The sequence below is a fragment of the Capra hircus genome, chromosome 9 (assembly GCF_001704415.2).
Source record: "Capra hircus breed San Clemente chromosome 9, ASM170441v1, whole genome shotgun sequence".
Lineage (NCBI taxonomy): Eukaryota > Metazoa > Chordata > Mammalia > Artiodactyla > Bovidae > Capra > Capra hircus.
The window spans coordinates 21530660-21553593 of NC_030816.1; the positions used below are offsets into that span (position 1 = coordinate 21530660).

The 22934-nt window shown below is 38.9% G+C and overlaps 1 protein-coding gene across 4 annotated transcripts in view; it reads right to left on the minus strand.

The window, feature by feature from the left end:
- The window catches only part of DSE (dermatan sulfate epimerase), a 74372-nt gene continuing 55086 nt past the window's right edge, over positions 3649-22934 (minus strand). For 2 of the 4 annotated variants that reach the window (XM_018053038.1, XM_018053037.1), the window contains exons 3-6: positions 16272-16525; positions 11959-12198; positions 9188-9395; positions 4657-6418 (exon numbers count right to left, since the gene is read on the minus strand). In XM_018053038.1, the coding sequence (XP_017908527.1) occupies positions 4657-6418; positions 9188-9395; positions 11959-12198; positions 16272-16525 (2464 nt within the window). Of the gene's footprint in view, positions 6419-9187; positions 9396-11958; positions 12199-16271; positions 16526-18174; positions 18322-22934 lie in introns of those variants that run through there. The other 2 variants (XM_018053040.1, XM_018053039.1) reach the window with 2 other exon arrangements.

Below are 22934 nucleotides of genomic sequence, written 5' to 3' on the forward strand. Positions count from 1 at the left end.
TCCTGACAGAGTGGGCCAAAAGTTATGATAGCTCTGTGAGAAGAAAGGTGGTGCATGAAATAAGTGTGAAGAAAGGGGAGATGAGTGGAAAAGCTAAATCCTCTTTTCATTGGTAGGAAATTTTACACTTTAACACAAACAAGGATGTAATGAACCCAACAGCTAAGATGGTCTGAAATTGGTTACTTCCAGGAAGCAGGAATCTAGAGTGAAAAGAGAGAGGGCAGGAGGCTTTTAAAAATACAAGCCTTTAGTGCTATTTCACTTTTCCAATCATGTGTGCTTATAGCTTACAGAAAACACAAACAGAAAGGAAACCCCCCCGAAAGAAACTGCACTGCCAAGAACAGGAAAAGTCATAATGTAACTTCATCAACTTTTATCTTGCATGGCAATTACATCTGGCTTAATAGGGTTTTAACCTGTAAAATAATTGATGACTGAAATTTAAATATTTAGACCATGTATTGGAATGCATGATTTCTCTGTCATTTACTGAAAACTCTTCAGTACTTCACTAATGTTATATAGTGTAAAGCATATATCTAGCTGAAACATTGCTGGAAAAACAAGTTATCTACGCCAATAAGCTAAATAAGCTGCAGAAACTGAATTCTTCTCAACGTGAACATAAAGAGGAAAAATCAAGTGATTTGCCAACAGAAGTGATGTTACAGGAATAAGTAGATAAAACCTCCCTTTGCTTGAGTTTGTTTCTGCAGCTGGAGGCTCAATCCGATTGGTGAGTTTAAGAAAATGTCAAACGTGAGAGTTGTGAGTTAAGTTTTATTGGGGGCAACGTGAGGACCACAGTCAGGGAGATGGCATCTCAGAGAACCCTGAGAAACTGCTCCCAAGAGGCAAGGGGGGAAGATCAGTATATATGTGATTTTGATGAAGGGGGATACTTGCCATCAAGCACATATTTTTCCAGATTTCTGCTACTCTCATGAAGCTTAGCTAGTCATGAGGAACAGTCATTACCACAAAGGATTTTAGTGCTTTTCTAGATATGGGGAAATGTAAGAATTGGGTTCCTAAAATCAGCTCCTGAAAATATCTAACTATCTGAAGACTTGTCTTGACAATTTTTTCCAAGTATGGAGTGCCTCTTTTCTCTCTCCACCCTGAACTCCTTTCAGGGGCTGTTGAAAATCAGCAGCTGCAGTAGCACATGATTTAATCCTTGTAGAGGCAGATAAGTAGGTAAGGCAGTGGCAAGTGCCAATTTGTAGTTAACAAGATCATCTCAAGCTTCTTTTTAAAGCACTGAACTCAGGTCTTCGTATACATTCCTTGCCCCTTTTATTTCCTGAATTACTCTAAGACACAGATGACCATATGTCCTAATTTTCCTAGAACAGTCTTGGAATCTTGTCTGCCTCTCTTTTAACTCTCAGAAGTGCCCAGTTGATCTTGATTTATATTTCTAACGAACAACACGCATTTACTTTTTATTAAGTAACAAAAATACAAGCATTTCATAACTTGTTTGCTCTCAAAAATTTGGAGAAATTTCCAATTCTTTTGTGGTGGTTTGTGAACTGTCAATTTTCTTTTTAAAGCAGGTTAAGTTGTAATATACATTTTTCTTCTTAAAAAATTAAACAGTGTGTATGTTAAAACTATTTTCTAGTAACCTGGGAACAGTTGGCACTTCTTAAAAACTATGACTAAAATCTTTGCAGCAGAATTAAATCAATATTCTAGGTGACATAATAGATTCTATTAAAACAGTTTAAGAATGTCTTCCAGTTGACTTTATTAACAGTTATAACAAGGATCTCAAAAGACTTCTCTCAGCAAATAAGTCTCATCCATCATTATGGCTGTTAAGAACCTAATCAGTTACCACCCAGGAAACATGCTTCTTCCACTACACAGACAAGCTCTGCAGGCTCAAGATGCCCAAATTTTCTTTAGGGTGAAGACACCAAGTCCTGCCAATCCTCTGAAGAAAGTGCCCATGTGATCCAGTAAACCTGAAATACTCCTTTCACAGTGAGCAGTGCTGAAACAGATTTCGTAATGAATTACTCAGTTTCAAGAGAGATTTAACATCGCTTGTTTGTCTGGAAGATACACAGAGTTCCTTAGTTTTATTCAAATATGCAGTATCCTTGATATAAAGCATGTCTCGTTATGAAGAGCTGTGATCTGTCTTAGCATTTTTTTTTCTTGCTTTGCCACTTAAGTCACTGACTGTGGCAATTTCTTTTCAATTAAAACAAATACAAGATCCACTAGAAGGAAAACAAATACTGTAATTTTGTTTTCCAGATATGGAATTACTGCATTTTTTAAAGTTGCTTTATAAGTGAGCTAATGTATTACACTGGATGATGCTATGGGGACAAATTCACTGCCTGCCCTAAACTAGTGAAAAAAAAAGGAAAGCGCTTTTCATCTCTATGAGAAAGTATGCCTGAGTTTTCGGGTCTGAGATCAGGTTTGCTTGGTAGCCTCAAAGAGCAATTTACCCTCTTTTTCAAAATTTGCTTTTGATCATTTCAGACAATTCATCCTTTCTGAATGAGAAAGAGGAGAAGAGAGGAATGTCGAGTGAGGTTAAGTAAACGGAGAATCTGTCACATAAAGCAAGTTTAAAACCCTGTAACAGCATCCATGCAGGACAAACGGAAGCATTATTCTTTTGAAAACATTATTCTTTCAAACAGTGTGTAATGACATCCTCCCCAGAGATTTCTTCCATGAAAGAAAAAAAAAAAACTTCCTCAGAAGTCATTTTCTAGATTTCCAGTATGAGTGAAGCACAGTGAAAAGTCAGACTGGTGGGTTTTTTAGTGTAAGAAGATTCAAAATTAAAACTGAGAAAAGGGGCTCATAAGTTTCTCCACGTTCTCGTTTTCTGTTACTTATTAGTATTTCCACGAACCAAAAGGACATGTACAAGGAAAAGGTGGTCATTATTACCTTAGATTTGTATCAGCAAATGTATTATTATAAACTTGAGCCAAACATACTGTTTTCGAGGGAGAAATACAGAAGACTCAAATATGCTAAATGTAAGACAATCCACTCAAGTTCCTTTTAAGTATATCATTTTCTTATGCTGAAATAACAATCTGTGGAATACATATCCGGTAGTCAGTACTGCTATTACCTCCTGAGGACTTAATCACAATTCGAAAATTTTATGTTTTAAAAGTTTGGTACTGGGATTCCACTGGTTAAGAATACATCTTGGAGTGCAGGGGACATTGGTTCGATCCCAGGTCTGGGAAGATTCCATATGCTTCGGGGCAACTAAGCCCGTGCACCACAACGACAGAAGCCTGAGGGCCCCAAAGCCTCTGCTCTGCAACAGGAGAAGCCACCACGATGAGAAGCCGGCACACTGCAACCAGAGAGCAGCCCTTGCTCTTATTTAATCAAATAAAATTTTTAAAATAGTTTTTTAAAGTTTGATATTACCTAAATATCAGAATTTGGCTTTTGTTTAGCTGTTTAAAATATGTTTAAACAACAAAAAAGAAAATAAGCAACTTATTTTGCTTATTCCAACTTATGCTTAATTAACGCAAGTTCAAATAAACAGTTTTCTTCAAAGATTTCAAAACTCTTGAATACATGTTGAATGGAATGGAAATGGAATGGAATGGAAAAAAGAAAGACACTGCAGAAAAGTCACAATTATGATGTTTATTTAGCAAAATAAACTTAGAGAAAGTTTTCTATTAAAAAAACATGAGAATTATATTCAAATTTTAGCTTCCCCATCTTCTTTGGTATTGAAATCAACAGTCAAATATAAAATATTTTATTTTGTAGTTAGTCATTGGGTCTGTAACAGTTTTCCATAGAAGGAAAATAGGAAACTAAGTTACCTGTAATTGTTTTACTTATTGAACAAACAATGGATGTGTAAAAGCAGTCAATTATGTGTATGCATAAATCAACATCATCAAGGAAATGTTCATTCACTAATACATGTTTTCTCCTAGAGATATATCTCAAGTTTTTAACAACCTTTTGCCATCATTTTACCATGTTATCTAAACAGTAACCCAATATGCAGACACTGTTATTCACATGAATTTTTCTCCAAGGAAGTTGACACCATCATAACCAGGACTTACCAACATTTATTTTTAACATGATTACAACATTAAAAAACTTTCTGTATTTTTCAGAATTCTGTGCCTCAGTCTTTCCATAAAATAGTATCTGGAGAGTGCTAATAGCATTAAATTAATATTAATAAAATCCAATTCTATCTAAGTCTCTTTCTCTTAAGAAGAAACAGTACTTAAAACCAGACTTTTTGTTCTTTTAAGAGTAGTATTATACGGATTCCTAATTCAGCCAAGCCAAACATTTCCAGAAACACCATGTGGCAATCAAGCTACCCTTATTTCTAATTCTTTGCCTCTATGCATACTGAGTTCTCCATGTCCCTGATTCCTTGTGTGGAAGTACTTTCCCCTTAATTTGTTAAAAGAATCTGAAAAAAAAAAATCCAGTAATAAACTAGGGCAATGTAAGAATTAAAGATTTTAAAATTTAAAAAAAAAAATAATAAAAATAAAAAAAATAAAAAGATTAAAAAAAAAAAAAACTAGGGCAATGAATTTTTCTTTTCTTTTTGCATAGACTTGTGACCACAAAACAATCAAGCCACTTATAGTTTCAATACTAACACTGTGATTGGGAACAAGAAGAATACAACCATAATAAAATACAGCTATCTATTAGAAGGACTGCATAGAGACATCTTTGGCCATGAAGACTCTGAGCCCTCTGGAAATAAGTCAGTTGCATTGCCAACATGACAAAGAAAATAGCAATGTTGAGAATCAGAAACAGTCTGGTGTATGAGGCGGACAGCGCTGGGGCTCTGCTGTGAGTAGTTGTCACCATCCGAGCCTGGCCAAACCGGCCATTCATCACATCACCGTTTTTGTGTTTCTCGTATGTTATGTCTGCGAAATCTAAAAGGTCTTTCATTTCTTCATCTTCATCTATGGGCAGTTCTTTCTGTGCTAAGATCTGAGCTTTCTGACGAACCTTTCTTTCATTGACTTCAATCTGTGCAAAAATATCAGGGACAGCATCCACGAATTTATAGCGCTTGCCTCCCCTTCGGTTCTTCTTGGACTTGCTCTGCTGCTGCTGCTGCTGCTGTGATATGGCAAAAATCCTGTCAATGGCCTCCTCGGTCTGTCTCTTATCTGAAAATCTCAGCAGGCGCTCAGCAGTCTTCCTAAAGCTGGCTGTGTTCCGGACTCGGGACAGGATCTGCTTTTCCAGCAGCTGGAACACGGGCTTAAAATGCTGCAGGTTCTGTTCCACCAGAGCCACGTAGTCCTTCACCTCTGGGACAATGCTGCTCCTGATGGCTGAACTCCGGTCAAACAGAATTTTCTGCCGGTCAGCAATGACCTGCGCAAAGGCCGACTGCCCTGCGGTCTCTCCTGTCCACAGGTAAGTGGCGTAGGCATGCTCGCTGGTGGCCACGAACACATCCAGTTGCTGAGCGTCTCCGTGGATGCTGAAGCTCTGAACATCGACGGATGGCCCTATGAAGAGGTAAGCTGCCCTGGTGACGGGACTTCGGAGGTGCGTGGTGACATTCACGTAGTTTGTCCCATTGTAGGGATAGCCGCGAGGGTATGTCACTGAGGCAAAGGTTCCTTTCTCACTGTAGCCAGTATCATCCATCCAGTACATTTTATAGAGGCCATCTCGCTGCCTAATGAGAGCTCCGTGGACCCCATCTACCACCGTCTCCTCGAAAGGAAAATCCACATTGTGAAAGAAGCTTGCTGCCCTCTCCAAGGGGCTGTCCTCTCCCAGGTGTATCTGATCCACAAGGAGGAGAAGCTGCGGATGCAGGAGGATCAGATTTCTCTGAACGTTCCTCAGGTGAAGCTGGGGGTTATAAGCACCCACACCCTCTCCTCGGATGAAAACCACCCCATTTTTCTCTACTGCAGCAACCACTCTCCCCTGACAGCTAGCTGCTGGGTCATGCTTATATTTAGACCATTTTGATGAACAGTCTTCTGTGACCTGGCCCTCCCAGGGAGAAAAGCAACTCTTGGAGGCAGCTGGGGAAAACATCAAAACATTGTTGAAGAAGGTGTACTTCGGCCCGTAGAGAGCCTCAGTAATGAAAGGCACACCATTGGGAGCGAAGGTAAACGAGTTTTGATCAGGATGTTCATGCCCTGCGTTAAAATTCCTCCAGCCTTTGATCCAGTCTTTGTATTTGTTTCTGTGGACAATGTCATATATTGCACGTCCCCCTAGTTTTCCTGACTTGAAGGAAAGGAAAGATCTATTGATTTCTGCAGGCAGCGCACTTCCGTAAGTCACAACGCCCCAATCTTCAAAATAATGCAATGTCGGGGTGCCGAAATCAGGAGGGGGGACAGATTTCAAGCTGGCATCGTACCTGAAACAATTAATTTTAAAAAATTACATGATTTTCTGATAGAAGTGAAAGGACATATCAGAACAGTGATGCCACATGGCAAAGTGGCTAGAGGAAACAACACACAAATGCTACCCAGAGCTCTGGCGTGTAGATTGCATTATGGACTTTTCTGAAAACACCCATGCACAATCAGCGTGTAGAGGAATGTCCTTGGCGAATGGGAGACAAGTGTACCTTTACATCTGTGAAGGGTGTGAGCCTGAAATGATCATCTCTACGTGGACCTTCCTCACTTAATGATTTCAGAACTGCCACCCAAATGAGACTGGGGCTCATAGAATTAAGCAGCTCACCCAAACCTCTAGCTGAGGGGCTCCTATTCTAGGAAACCACACACTAAGATTTAGACTCTAGGGACCTTCCTGGTGGTCCAGTGGTTAAGACCTCACCTTCCTATGCAGGGAGTTCAGGTTCAGTCCCTGGTTGGAGAGCAAAGATCCCATATGCCTCGTGGACAAGAAAGCAAAACATAAAACAGAAGCCACACTGTAATTCAATAAAATTTGTTAAATTTTTAAAACAAACTTTTAATTTTAAACAAACTTTAAAAATGGGCCACATCAAAAAAAAATCTTTAAAAACATATTTAGACTCTAGCAATCCTTGAGTGGCCTTCTCTGGTAGCTCAGCTGGTAAAAGAGTTCGCCTGCAATGCAGGAGACCCCGGTTTGATTCCTGGGTTGGGACGATCCCCCAGAGAAGGAACAGGCTACCCACTCCGGTGTTCTTGGGCTTCCGTGGTGGCTCAGTTGGTAAAGAATCTGCCTGCAATGTGGGAGACCTGGGTTCAATCCCTGTGTCGGGAAGACCTGCTGGAGGAGGGCATGGCAACCCACTCCAGCACTGCTGCCTGGAGAATCCCCATGGACAGAGGAGCTGGCGTACTGCAGTCCAGGGAGTCACAGCGTCGAACACGACTGAGTGACTAAGCACAGCACAGCACAATCACTTAGTGATAAGCAAGTACTGTTCTGCAAAAAACTGAAATTCAAATTTGGTACTTTCCTCCCCTCTAAAAGAATAAATTTAAATACAGTCGAATTCCACATATCAGATAAAATTTACTGCCAATGCAATGTCTAAGAATATAAATGCATGAAATTCAGGAAACAATCTCATAGTGGGGGGGATTTATGATTGTTCTTCCCATTGTTCAGTCCAGACAAAAATCCAAAGGTTTTGTTTTGTTTTAATCTGCATGCTTTTTCAATAATACATTTCTTAACTTATGATACAGGTTTATTATCAAAGTAAGACAATAATTAACATTACTTAATTAACACAGCTTAAAAACACAGGTCTTGATTCAGAAAGGCTGTAAAAATAATAATGAAGATGACTTTTTGCTTTTGGTGACTTCAGACAACAGCCTTGGCAGGTTCATGTGATCTGCTGCTCAACGGAGGGAAGGCAGACATGTGCTGGCTCTTAGATAGGTCTCTAAAGTGAATCGGTCAGCTGTGGTAGGGTTCGGCTTATTGGTACTGGATTTGGGCTGTTTTGGAGTTTGTTTCAGGACATCAAAAATCTCTACTTTGAGTAGAGGGTTGGCTTAATTATCGCGATTTAACAAATCCAGATATAAGCAAACTGGCCATCCTTCTCTCAGGTTTTGGTCATTTTTTCAGGTATTTACCATTTATTTCTCTCCCTCTCTCTTTTTTTTTTGGCCACACGGCATGCGGGATCTTACTTCCTCAACCACTAAGACCACCAGGGAAATCCCTGAGTCAGTTTTCATATTCCCATAAAGGCACATTCTGAATCAAGTTAGACTTACCATTAATCTGACTCCTAGAAGCAGCTTTATAGAATTCTCTTGGTTGTTTATTTATGAGTAAGTGAAGACACTATTAAGTAATTACTTCATACCCCTAAATGGAGTCAGGAATGGCTACTTATTAATATATGTAGTTCATCTGTGAAGATTGTTTTTAAAAATGATGGTTAAACTATGACAGTTATCACTCTACTAACATTTTTCTTCCTCTTGGTTTTTTTCTTTTTTTTTAATGAAAAGAAGCAATCAAACCTTGCAAGCTTACTTACTTACTTTTGACTTACTTTGTAGTTGAATGCAAATTCCAATAGCTTGAAAAGACATCAGGGATTAACGATTAACCAATTCTCTGTAACTTTTATTTTAACTTTAATTTATTGGATGCCAACAATGTATTTGGCAGTACTTTAAAAAAGGAGACCCTGGCTGCTCTTTCTAGGCTTAAAAGATTAAGGCAAAAAAAAATTACATGGTTCTTTTATTATCAAAGTAAAACTGTCAAATACTGTCAAACACTTTTAAATAGTTTTGAAAATTTAGTAACAGCTTTGCTATTAGAAGATTATAATGCTCCATTTACCAAAACAAAACATTTTACTACCTTTTTTTTCCTTCGGTGTGATTATCAGAAAAACTAGGTCTAAATTTTGCGGTTTTTCTCTTTAGATGATTTCAAAAATGATGTAAATCAAAACATGCATATCTATGAAACAGTGTGAGCCAAGGATATCTCTAATACAAGAAAAGCAAAAACAGTGAACAGTAATTAGATCCTAAATGGAAGGAAATATTTCTAACAGAGTCTCAAAGCTGCAATATGAACTGAACAGAAGCTGTGAGTGCATCAGTGGCAGGAAGAGATGAGTTTTTCTTTTTTAATGCAAAAAAATTTAACACACAGTGCCCTGGGTACAATTTCTCTTTCAAGCCAGTACAGCGTAGCATACCAGAGAAATTCCGTGTGAAGAGTACACCAGCGTTGCCCTTTGGACGGCGTCCCTGGACCTTCCACCACACGGTTCCTTCTGATCTGGTCAGCCAACCAGTTGCCACTGCCGTTACGCATGACAAATTTATCCAGGAACACTAATTGGCTTTCCGGACCATAAAACCAGTTGTAATTTGAGTCTGCAATAGCCACAGTTCTTTGAAACCCTGAGGAAAGACGTTTGACAGAATTAAGATAAATTTAAAACTACATACTTCCATAACGCCCCCAACAATGATTCTGAATCCTTGTTGCAAATTGGAATCAACTGTCTTCTAGTATAAAAATAAGAAACAGAACCATGATCCCTTTGCTCTACCCCAATTAATCAGAATCCTTCCAAAGGTCTTCCACAAACCTTGTGTATCAGCTTGTTATGTGGCAACTGGTCATTGGTAATGGAATGCTTACGTATGTTGCTCAGCTTCTTCATTTTCCAGTGTCCATGCCATATGCAATTATACTTGCATGGATACATGGGCTATCTATCCTCTTGTGCATGGTGAGTCCCTGCACCTGGAATGAGCACTAGCTTTTCCACCAACACATCCCACATCCCAGGCCAAGATAATAACATGAAGTGTTTCAATTTGGCATTCAATACAGTAGAAGTGGAGAAGACTCTTGAGAGTCTCTTGGACTGCAAGTAGGTCAAACCAGTTGATAATCCTAAAGGAAATCAACCCTGAATATTCACTGGAAGGACTGCTGTTGAAGTTGAAGTTCCAGTACTTTGGCCCCCTGATGCTATGAGCCAACTCATTGGAAAAGACCACGATGCTTGGAAAGATTGAGGGCAAAAGGAGAAGACAGTGGCAGAGGATGACATGGTTGGATGGCATCACCGACTCAACGGACATGAACCTGAGCAAACTCCAGGAGATAATGAAGGACGGGGAATCCTGGCTTGCTGCAGTCCATGGAGTCACAAAGAGTCCATGACTTAGCGAATGAACAGCAACAACAGTGGAAATTAGAAGGTTTAGGGGAGAAACTGAGTATCTGGAGGAAGAAAACAAAACCATTCCCAGAGAAGATCCTGCCCACATGTACTGTCAGAAGTTGAAGAAAACAGAAAAAAATGCAAAGATCATACTGGAATAGGTCAGAAAAACAGAAGCAAGTAAGAACAGATATACTCCAGGCATCCTTGAAAAAGAATAATGGGAGAAAACTCTGGTTCAGACAGGGATAATTGTTACTAGAACAGATAGTGTAGAGGAAAAAAAATGTTGTTGAGAACAGATTGACTTAATGCAGAATCCCTTCTAAAAATGCCTGCATGATCGTAGTTACATAATTTATAGCTAATGTTTTTGCTCCTGCCAGTTTAGTAAATGGTTGTCCAAGTAAATCTTATTATAAATTGTGACTTTCTGAATCTTTTGCTAATCTGTGAGTATCTTAAAAGCAGATTGTAATTACTCTTGGAATCCCTTGCCTATGACAGTGCCTGGCACATCAATGTTCAATAAAGGTTGTTTCACTAACTGAAATAAACACATGAGTTCTCCACTTAAAGGTGATTATGTTGTCTTTTCCACCTTAGGAAGTAGCCATATATACAGTTCACAGCAAGTCAAAGCCCCAGTGTGGCAGATTATTAGATCTCAGATCAAATTACAAAGCTTTGAGGCTCCTTAAAGGCCCCCCTTGCTTTAGATGGCCTGTGTTTACCAAGATAAACAAAGAAACAAGAGGCTGCTCCTGAATGTGCAAGGATAAGCAATAAAACAATAGGGTTCTGAATGTGAGTCTAAACCAAATCATAACATGGTTCTTCTGGGGGCTCTGTAGTATTTTTTTGATAACAATGCAATAATGGAGGTTCTATCCAATCCATGAGTATATAGCCAGAGCAAAAAGATTTAAAACCTGGATTGTTTGCTATAGGTCTAGACTCACTCAACTAAAAACTGCATTTCACTGGGGAAGAATCCAGCCTGATGAAAATTTACTCCTGTTCAGAAGTAAGCAGAGTTATAGTCTGTCCTAGAAATGAATTTAGTGAGAATAAAAGGCTTCTCTCTTAAAAGCCAGTTCTCTTAAAATGCTTACTTAAAAGCTTACCACATAACAACAAGAAATTAGAGGTTTCATAGATATTCATTTTTTGGTTAGCTTTCTATATTTTATACCATTTATTTCAATATGGACTATTGCCCACCAGGCTCCTCTGTCCATGGAATTCCCCAGGCAAGAATACTGGCGTGGATAGCCATTCTCTTCTCTAGGGGATCTTCCCGACCCAGGGATCAAACCGAAAAATATTTAAAGAGAATACTAAACCTCCAAGTGTAATCTCTATTTTGAATTATGTCTGTATAGTTTAGAAGAAAAAATTTAAAACTAAAAAAAAAAAGGATTAATTAGGGTTTATACATAAAGGAAAATAACATAAAATCATAAATATTTATATTTTTAGATTCATGAAGAAGAGTTTGTATATGTACCCAAGTTTGTATACACACAAAAATAAAAGTACCACGGGACTACAAATTATATTTGATCTGTTATATTCCACATTTTATAATATTTAAATCAGAAATCCTCACATTAACATCCAGAATATTCTTGGCTATATACAACTCTTAAATTCTTTGATTAAAAAAAAAATCCCTTTAACCTCAATATGGCTCAAATCCCACATTTCTTAATCTAGCCCATCTTCATAATCAGAAAAGATTATAATAGTTTAAAGTTTTTTTCACTTCTAAGTCTTTACTGTACCTGGCAGAATGGTTCTATACATAAATGCAAAGTGTTGTTTAAGCCATGGGTGGCCAAAGTGGTTGATGTCAAAGTGCCTTTGAACAAGAAACATATACTGGAAGAGTGATCTGGTGGTGTAGCTGCCATACGCAACTCCTTCATAGAGGGAGCCATCTGTCACCTCTCGGAGCAAGACCAGAGACTTCTCCATGATGGTCAGAACTTGTTTGGTCCATAAGTAAGCTTCCTGAAGGTACCCTAAAGGATGAAAACACATGGACACAATGACTAAGGATGTAACAAAGCAGAAACAAAAATGTGGCCAAATTAAACCCTCTTGGTTATCTGACTACTTTATGCAAATTGTGCTTGGTAAAACTCTCACTTTTCAATGTTATAAACAGCATCTTGCTAATCCAGGTTTATGATGAATCCATGATTTAAGTTAAGAAGTTCTTGATACAGGTCATTTATTAATTAAAGGCAAACCTTTCAATAAGTATCAGTAATTTAATAAGCGTTAATAAATTGAAATCACACCACATCTGAGGTTACAAATTGACATACTTCATGCCTGCAAGAAAAGATCTTATATATTGAGACTTTTATTCAATTTCTCTAAAAATCACCAACTGAAAATATTTTTGAAGTTTTCCACTTCACAACAACTGTTGCCATTATTTTACAGAATCTGTAATAAGCTGCAAATTCTAGAAATGCTAAATGAACAGTCTCCAACTTATCCTGTTCTTAGCAGACAGTATCTCGTCCTTTATGTGCTTTTAGATGTCACAGCATAGACAAGGCAGCACAGTGGGGTGGAGAGACCCTTGGAGTAGTCTAAAGGTGACAAAAATCAACTGGGAGTCCCAAGTCTGCCAAAAATCAGCTACATGATTTTGTTCAAGTACTTCTTCACCTGCCACCCTTTTCATTTTCCCCAACTGAAAATTAAAGGTCTAAAATATTTTATAAAATCCTTTTCACTCAGAAATGCTATTTTTCTATCATTTTTGTGAAACCAGCATTTAGGCAACAATAACAATTCCTTACATTCTGTAGCATTTAGAAGTTACATGGTACCAAACATAACCTTACTTAATCCTTTTAACAACTCAATTATGCACTATTTCTCTAAAATTACAGAGAGGTTGACTTGTTCTCTGGCATACGACTAAAAGTGAACAGAGCTTTGATCTGAACCTAGGTCTTTAGATTTAAAGTTTGTCTTGTTTGCTTGTACTTAAAATACACAACCCCAAAGGATCAAATTAAGCTCCCAGTCTCCTAATCCGACTAGACTTGTTATTTCTTTCCCATAGACATGTGCATAGTTTCCATGCTGAACCTTCTACCTTGGCCTACTAGATGTGCCAAGGGGATGCGGGCTTCCAGAGGCCCAGGTACCACCAGGTGTGTCCAAGCCTAAAGCCGAAGTCCCAGCCTAAGTCCCAGATCTCATCTCATGGGGGGAACACCATTCTCAGGCTCTGCTGCGCACTGGCCCCTTCTCCCATCCAGCTCCACACCTGACATACCAGCTTTCTGGATAGGTTTTAATTTCCATTTTCCAATTATTAGGGTTTAAATCCCAATCATCTTCATCTTTTCCTCATCTGTATCCTCCATCTCCAGCCAGACACCAATGTGACTGATGTTTAAAATCAGGACTGCTATTTCACTGCTCCTCATTACCTGATTTTATTTTTTCCTTCTAAAACACTTTATCCAGGAGAGATGAGGTAATGTCTACCTTTGTAAATTTCAAATCTATCCATACGAGGTACAAATATTGTTACTAATGTTCTGCCCTGTATTTTTTCCATCACCCATATATCTTGCCTGGATTTCTCCTTATTTTCACTTATCCATATCCTATGTATCCTTCAAAGTTCTATGAACCATCATCTAAACTTGTTCTGCTGAATGCAAACTTAATACACTCATTTGATATTTAATCATAACTTCATGATACTTTGTCTCATTCCCTGGTCTTATTACAAGTATGGTGTAATCATTTAAACATTTCATTTCTGTCTTCTTTCCAGTTGATTTGTAAACTGAATACATGTGATCCTGTGGGCCCTCTCTGCCAAGCCTCAGACTGGGTTAGCAGAACAGAAAGTGAAAGTGTTAGTTCATTTAAGTTGTGTCCGACTGTGTCACCAAATGGACTGTACCCCGCCAGACTCTTCTATCTGTGGAATTCCCCAGACAAGAATACTGGAGTGGGTAGCACTCCCTTCTCCAGGAGATCTCCACCCAGGGATTGGATCCAGGTCTCCTGCACTGTAGGTGGATTCCTTACCAACTGAGCCACCAAATCCTAATTCTCCCACTGCTGAGATGTCATGTGAATTCAGTGGGAGCCACACCTGTCGAAGCTACCACAGTCAGGATCTACAAGGCTGCTCTGGGCACATGGAATTATCAGTGCAGAGTGGCCAAGGTAGCTCCTAGAGGAGAGCGAGGCAGCTGAGAAAGCAAGGGCTGTAAGCCTGATGACTAACAGAGATGCGAAGGACCAGGGGTTCCACTCCTTTCTCTGTTCCCTCTTCTCGTCAGTGTGGGCGCTGCTTGTGGAGAAGCCCTGGAAGACTGCGTCCCAGAGCAAACCATGACTTTATTCAGAAAACAAATGCATGCGAAACCTCCTGCCAAGGCCAAATACAAATTGTGATCCAATGTGAGCCAGTATTTTAGGTGCCTGTTTATCATCTGGAACAATCTTATCTACTGTGGAGAATGAAGAAATAAGCTCTATTCCTGCTGGTAAAGAACTAAAACTTTATCTAAGGGAATTACACTGTACTAGACTAAAATCCAAGGCCCTGGGCTACCATCCAGCTCACTCTAGGGTTCTTTCCACCAATTCATGATGCTGTCTTTCCACAGGCCTGAGGATTTATAAATGGTCTGATGGTAGGTTCACGTGGCTGGCTTTTTGACTTTTAAAATTTGGTTTGTATTCATGAGAGTGAGGGGCAAAAATTTACACTCTTAGTTGAGCTTTCCTTAAGTTACTATGAATTGAATTTTTATTTTCAGAAAGGCAACAAAATGTAGTGGAAAGACAATGAAGTTTGAATTTGGCTAGAATTGGGTCCAAAGCCCAGCTACCTTATACAGTTGACGTGAGAATTAAATAAAATATGGGCAAGGATTAGCACATGCCATATGCTCCATTAATTTTAGTTTCCTTTCCTCTAAGACCTAATTTAAAGTGATGGTTGATATGACAAGGGAGAAACTTAGGCTTGGGTAAAATCTGATGCTGGATAATCTATAAAATGCTTACTAAGTCTTATGGGGAAAATAATCAAGAGTTAAACTCTTTTAATTTTTTTAATTAAAAAATTTTTTTTGAGTTAAACTCTTTTAGATTTTCCAGTTATTAGTATATATTTAATATTCTAATAATTCACTGTGAACCAAGGGTCATTTTTCTTAAACATGACCTTAGTTAGTTATTTACAGATGTCTCTCAACAGGAGGTGTAATTAAGTCAGAATTACAAGAACAAAGAAAATGTGATGGCAGAAACCAACACAATTATTATAAAGCAATTATTATTCAATTAAAAATAAATTTAATTATAAAAAAAGAAAATGTGATATTAGCAATTATATAATACAATAAGGCAAAGCAGCTATATGGTCCATAAAAGGCAACTGTAAATTTGACCTGAATGATCTAGATTAACTGATTTTATTTTTAAAGATTTTTTTTCGATGTGGACCATTTTTAAAGTCTTTATTGAATCTGTTACAATACTGCTTCTGTTTTATATTTGGTTTTGTGGCCCTGAGGTGTGTGGGATCTTACCTCCTCAACTAGGGATCAAACCAGGATTCCCTGCATTGGAAGGCAAAGTCTGAACCACTGGACCACCAGGGAAGTCCTTAGATAGATTCTTTTAAAGTCTTTAGAGGGGGAAAAAAGAAGCAATATATTGACACACCACCTGTGTGTGAGGAATATTCAGTTCAAATAATAAACCACCTGTTTAGCTTTTATAAACTCTATCCAGGCTGATTGCCTTCGCTGTCAAAAATTGGAAAAAGGAGTATTCACCACTGATCCTGTGTGTACGGATATGACTTGGGACAATAAGACAGCATACTAAAATAACAAGCAGGCTAACGTAACAAGCAGAAATGAGGAAAGAGAGGTCTCTCAACTCTCCAAGCAGTGCTTGAGGTATTATCATCGTCTGGGCTTAGTTAGGAGCCAAGTGTGAACATGTACTTAGACTAGTTATAGAAATGTTTGGTTCACAGTGTGGTAACTGTGACCGACGTCAGCTCAAGGCATTTCTCGGCTGTACACACCTTGATTCATCAGAACCAGGCTTCCTGTGAGCAAGGCCATGCAGTTGGTGGGTTGATGATTGTGCAGGTATTGAAATCCCCATCCTCTCCTGTATGAAGTCTCATACATATACCCTGAGGCATTGGCAATCACTTCAAGAAACTTCTCCTGTTGTGTCTTGCTCAGGTAGTTGTACAAGAAGTCATAGGCAGTGGCAAAACCAACCAGGGAGTGAGCAAGTGGGACTTCATCCCAAGGAGCATCTTTCACCAACCTATAAAGGAAAAGAGACCATGCAAATGAGTGCTACATGGCTCAGAGGTCTCATCACACTTTTCAAGTATCTACTTCCCAGAATAACAAAGGAAACAAGTGAAGGTACAGTCCAGAAGGTTGAATGACGTAAAAACCAGATTTCCCTCCACATAAGACACAAGCATAAAAGACTGTCTAATGTGAAAATTACAGACTTAACATTTTCTCTTCCAAGTTTCTGGCAACATTAAAATGTTAATTTTTAGGTTTTTAACTCTTGATGAGAGATAGAGTATATTTATATTCTTGAGGGATTGAAAGTACATAATATGTAGTAACAGAGCAAAATTATCTGGACTAACCCATTAACTAGTGCTCACCCTCCCCTTTCTACCTGCAGTAGAGTTCTTGGCTCTGTTCTACGATGGTCATGCTAAAACAGTTAAAAGTGTTTATATATCCCATCTTATTTCCCATAGGCTGATCCAGGTGAAGGTACCATGGTATATAGTCTAGGTCTTCCCAATCTAGGCAGATGCACTTGGTCAACGTCATGATGAGGAGAGTAGCTAAAAAGCTGGTGTAAGTGAGTAAAGTGAGCCGATTCCAACTTACATTTCTGCATCTCATTTTTTCTCAGAGTGAACTGCACTGATTTCAAGAATCTTCAAGTACTTTTTTAGGGAATTCTAAAAGCTAATCCGTGAAGTATTAAAACTGTCCTTTTCTAGGAAGCTACATGTCTGCTTGACTTGCTATGTAATTCTGCAATACTGGGTTGGCAAAAAAAAACACCTGAATAAACTTTTGTGGCCAACCCAATACGTTAATAGTATGTGGCTACAGGAAACGGGAAGCTAAAAAGGATCTTTCACAATCACAGTTCTATGGAATGATCCAGGAAACCCTTCCTATCTGTTCAGGATGTATTTGAGTAATCTCTCAAAGAGGGAAACAAATGAAGGGTGTACTGTACTTGTGGGAGGTGGAAGACAGCTCTCAATTAGGGATTAAACGAAAGCTTAACATTTCTATGCCAGAGCCTCTTTTTGGCAAACTAGTAAAGCCTCAGCCTCTTTCTCAATATGTTTTAAAACTCCTAACATATAATACAGAGGGGTACCAGGAAATATATTATTTTGAAATATAATGATCAGTACAGATATTTTTTTAAAACTGTGATATATGTGCTTCTTCATTAAGATATTAAAATTCAAGATTTAATGGCTAGGATAGTAACTATGGTAATTTGTAAGTAGTGATGAATATACATAATATCTTGAGATATAGACAGTAACTGCATGATAGGAAAATATCTGTGACAGAGACACAGGTTCTCAGATTGCTATAGTTGGTTATCCAGATACACGACTTAGAAGAGATGATAAAATTTCAGGCACAGTGAAAATTCAGATGTAATACTTCTCTCATACAAACCCCACAGACACAGATGAAGAAAACTTAAGTTCTGAGAGACTACTTCTTCCAGACTGTGCTTCTCCTCTAGGAGTTTGTATCAGGTTGGCCAATAGGATCATTTCCATTTCCATAATGGAAAACCCCGAACGAACCTTTCGGTGAACCCAATACTAAAGACCTGGTCATCTTAGTGAGGACTTCTCTGCCCACTCTGTCAGAATTTCAGTGTTACTACGGCATTTCATTCACCTTCTTCGTTTCTGTGTCCTCCTGGCATTTAAGTACGTCTGTCCATGTGTGGGCGTCTCAGGTGGCACAGTGGTAAAAAAAGCACCTGTCAATGCAGGAGAAGCCAGAGACGTAGGTTTGATCCCTGGGTTCGGAAGATCCCTTGTAGAAGGAGATGGCAACCCACTCCAGTACTCTTGCCTGGACAATTCTATAGACAGAGGAGCCTGGTGGGTTATAAGTCCATAGGATCACAAAGAGCTGGACATGACTGAGCAGGTAACACACAATAGACACGTGTGTGCTCAGTCGTGTCCAGCTCTTTGTGACCTTCATGGACTGTAGCCCGCCAGGCTCCTCTGTCCATGGAATTCTTCAGGAAGAATACTGGAGTGGGTTACCACTTTCTTCTTCAGGGGATCTTCCCAACCCAGGGATTGAACCCAGGTCTCCTACATTGTAGGCAGATTCTTTATTGTCTGAGCCAGCAAGGAAGCCCAGGTTTCTGTGTACATATCCTCTACTACAACTGAAGTTCTAAAAGGCAGGGTTATCTTTTCTCCTCTGCTGTTTTCACTGCTGGATTCCCAATCCCATAACAGTGACTGGCACACAGCAGACTTTCAATAAATCTTTTGGGGAAGAAAGAAAAAAAAAAGAAGGAACAAGCCTGGAGGCCACACTGTTGACAGTGAATATGTGATGATTAAGCAATCAGCAGTTTGGAAGAATCGCTTGGTATTTAACAATAATCTCAGTGTTTGGTTAGCTGTGCTAATGATACAGCCTGGTGCTAAAATGACTGAAGTTGATGAGCTTCTTAACCAGTTGGCCACGGACAAAGCCAGCCTGCCAGTCAGCTTGCCAGTGTGTGTACTGGTTGTAAACAGACTGAATTCCCTATTTCTAGGAAAGAAAACAACTCACACTGCAAGCTCACTGCCAGGGAGTTAGAAACACAGTCTTCACTGATTCAAGGTGACCGTGGAGCCAGACAGAGAATCCAAGGCATTTTCCCCCCAGCCCTGTGTCTCTGCAACCATGTCATCTATCAATGACAGCACACGCGCACAGCTGTGATAAAGCTGACATCAATGAGCTGCGACCACCTCCTGCAGGCTGACATGTCTGATACACCAATGAACTTACCAGTGAACTTACTTTTATAGATAAAAAACAATTTCCAAGCTCCCACGTACAGTTGCTTATTCTAAGCAGTTTCCAATTTAACAAAACACTACTACACTGACTTTTTAAAGTTCCTCATTGTAAGTCAATGCTTCATTAAAAAAAAAAAAACCTTTAAATTATGTAATTTAAAAATCTTAAAAAAAAGTTCCTGGTACCATCAGATGCATCACTATATCATTATAAAATCTGACCTGTGATACCTACATTTCTAAGAGATTACTTAAATTCTTTACTAATTCTTATGCAGATACAGAGAGTAATTATGGATGAGAGTATATTTTACTATCATGGAAACCAAAGGAAATTTGCTTCGAGCTCATGAACGGCAGTAAAGGATATATCTTCCTCAATGTCATCCTAACCATCAGTTAGTAGGTTTATAGTAAAGAATCACGTTAAGAGGTGAATCATAAAAAAAGATAGATATTAATTTATGAATTTTATCTCACTTTAAAATATCTATATATACATATCCTCCAATCTTTTGAAGGGGAGCCAAAAGCCTTCTCTTTGAATGTGGGTCTATGGATCAGTGTCATTATTTTTCCCTGCAAAGAATATATAACAACACAATTTTCAGCCTTGGTTTCTCTAATATAGGAAGAAATTAGATATTTGTGAAGGAATACAGAATCCTTCCAGAATTTTGAGTTTTCCCCCAAACTTTTTCTAATCTCATCCATATTAAATTATGATGGAAGTTTTTTATAGTAAGTCATTCCAAAGCATTTAAGCATTTAGAAACATTCTTTTTTTAAACTTACACTTATTCTATTTGTAGATTATTAAAACTGTGCAATTAAATGTATTAGTGATTATATGTATTAGGAAAGATATACCCATCTGAATACAGATTTCCAAAGAATAGCAAAGAGAGAAAAGGAAGCCTTCCTCAGTGATCAGTGCAAAGAAGTAGAGGAAAACAATAGAATGGGAAAGTCTAGAGATCTTTTCAAGAATATTAGTGATACCAATGGAACATTTAATGCAACAGTGGGCAGAATAAAGGACAGAATGGTATGGACCTAACTGAAGCAGAAGATATTAATAAGAGGTGGCAAGAATACACAGAAGAACTATACAAAAAAGATCTTCATGACCCAGATAACCACGATGGTGTGATCACTCACCTAGAGCCAGACATCCTAGAATTTGAAGTCAAGTGGGCCTTAGGAAGCATCACTATGAACAAAACTAGTTAAGGGGACAGAATTCCACCTGAGCTATTTCAAATCCGAGAAGATGATGCTGTTAAAAGTGCTGCACTCAATATGCCAGCAAATTTGGAAAACTCAGCAGTGGCCACAGGATTCAGTTTTCATTCCAATCCCAAAGAAAGGTAATGCTGAAGAATGATTACACTACCACACAATTCGCTCATTTCACATACTTGCAAAGTAATGCTCAAAATTCTTCAAGCTAGGCTTCAACAGTATGTGAACCAAGAACTTCCAGATGTTCAAGCTGAGTTTAGGAAAGGCAAAGGAACCAGAGATCAAATTGCCAACATCCCATTGGATCATAGAAAAAACAAGAGAGTTCCAGAAAAACATCTACTTCTACTTCACTGACTACACTAAAGCCTTTGACTGTGTGGATCACAACAAACGGTGGGAAATTCTTATACCAGACCACCTTAACTGCCTCCTGCGAAACCTGAATGTAGGTCAAGAAGCAACAGTTAGAACCGGACATGAACACAGACTGGTTCCAAATTCGGAAAGGAGTACATCAATGCTGTATATTGTCACCCTGCTTATTTAACTTCTATGCTGAGTACCTCATGTGAAATGTCAGGCTGGAGGAAGCACAAGCTGAAATCAAGATTGCTGTGAGAAATATCAATAACCTCAGATATGCAGATGACACCACCCTTATGGCAGAGAAAGGAAAAAGGAAAGCGAAGTTGCTCAGTCATGTCTCTTTGTGACCCCATGGACTGTAGCCTACCAAGATCCTCCATCCATGGGATTTTCCAGGCAAGAGTACTGGAGTGGGTTGCAATTTCCTTCTCCAGGGGATCTTCCCAACCCAGGGATCAAACTAGGTCTCCCTCACTGTAGGCAGATGCTTTACTGTCTGAGCCACCGGACAGCCAAGTATGGCAAAGAGTGAAGAGGAATTAAAGAGCTTCTTGGTGAAGGTGAAAGAGGAGAGTGAAAAAGTTGGCTTAAAATTCAACATTCAAAAAACTAAGATCTTGGCATCTGGTCCCATAACTTCATGACAAATAGATGGGGAAACAATGGAAACAGTGAGAGGCTTTATTTTCTCGGGCTCCAAAATCACTGCAGATGGTAACTACAGCCATGAAATTAAAAGACACTTGCTCCTTGGAAGAAAAGCTATGACCAACCTAGACAGCATATTACAAAGCAGAGACATTACTTTGCCAACAAAGGTCTGTCTAGTCAAAGCTGTGGTTTTTCCAGTAGTCATGTATGGACATGACAGTTGAACCATAAAGAAAGCTGAGTATCAAAGAACCGATGCTTTAAACTGTGATGCTGAAGAAGACTCTTGAAAGTCCCTTGGACTACAAGATCATGCCAGTCCATTCTAAAGGAAATCAGCCCTGAATATTCATTGGAAGCACTGATGCTGAAGCTGGAGTTCTAATACTTTGGCCACCTGATGGGAAGAACTGACTCATTAGAAAACAACCTGATGCTGGGAAAGACTGAAGGCAGGAGGAGAAGGGGGCGACAGAGGATGAGATGGTTGGATGGCATCACCAATGGACATGAGTTTGAGCAAGCTCGTGGAGATGGTGAAGGACAGGATAGCCTGGCGTGCTGCAGTCCTGGGGTCGCAAAGAGTCAGACATGACTGAATGACTGAAGAACAACAATGTATTAGTGAAAGTGGCATAAACGGATTTGAGAACAAATACAACTGATACTTGCTAAGCACATAATCCTACTGGTGGCAACAGAAATGAACAGACACAATAGAAGGTGGCCCAGCAGCCTTGACATTCAGCAGTCTCTGAGGGCTGCTGCCTGTAACACAAGGGATGGAGGTTAATTTCACTGGCAATTCAGTTAAGAGGTGGTTAGTTAAGAAAATTAAAGAAGAGGTTAGTTAGGAAAAATTTTACTGTATTCCTCTTTTTATAAGCTGTACTTTGACCTGGTTAGAGAGCTGTTCTTGAAGTAACAGTAGCCCATGAACACCTGGGGTCCCTTGAGACTCTTTCAGGAGATTCATGAATAAAAATTACTCACATAATAGTATAAAGATGTTATATATTGATATTCACACTGATGGTGCAGAAGCACTAGTGGGTTAAAAATGTTGGCATCTCAGCAAGAATCCAGGTAGGTGCACTGAACTGCTCTAGTAATCCTTGTAAGATTCTGCACACTGCCGTGCACTCTAAGTTCTGAAGAAAAACAATTACACTTAATAATATCTTTAATAAACCCAGTTTCATTTAAGAATATCCTTAATAAAGTGGTAAAAATGACTGACTTTATAAAATATCAATCTTTTTAGTACATATCTTTCTAATATCCTGAGTGATGAAATGGAAAGTTATGTATAAAGCACTGTGGGTAGCAAAGTAAATAACTGTCATGAGGAGAAGA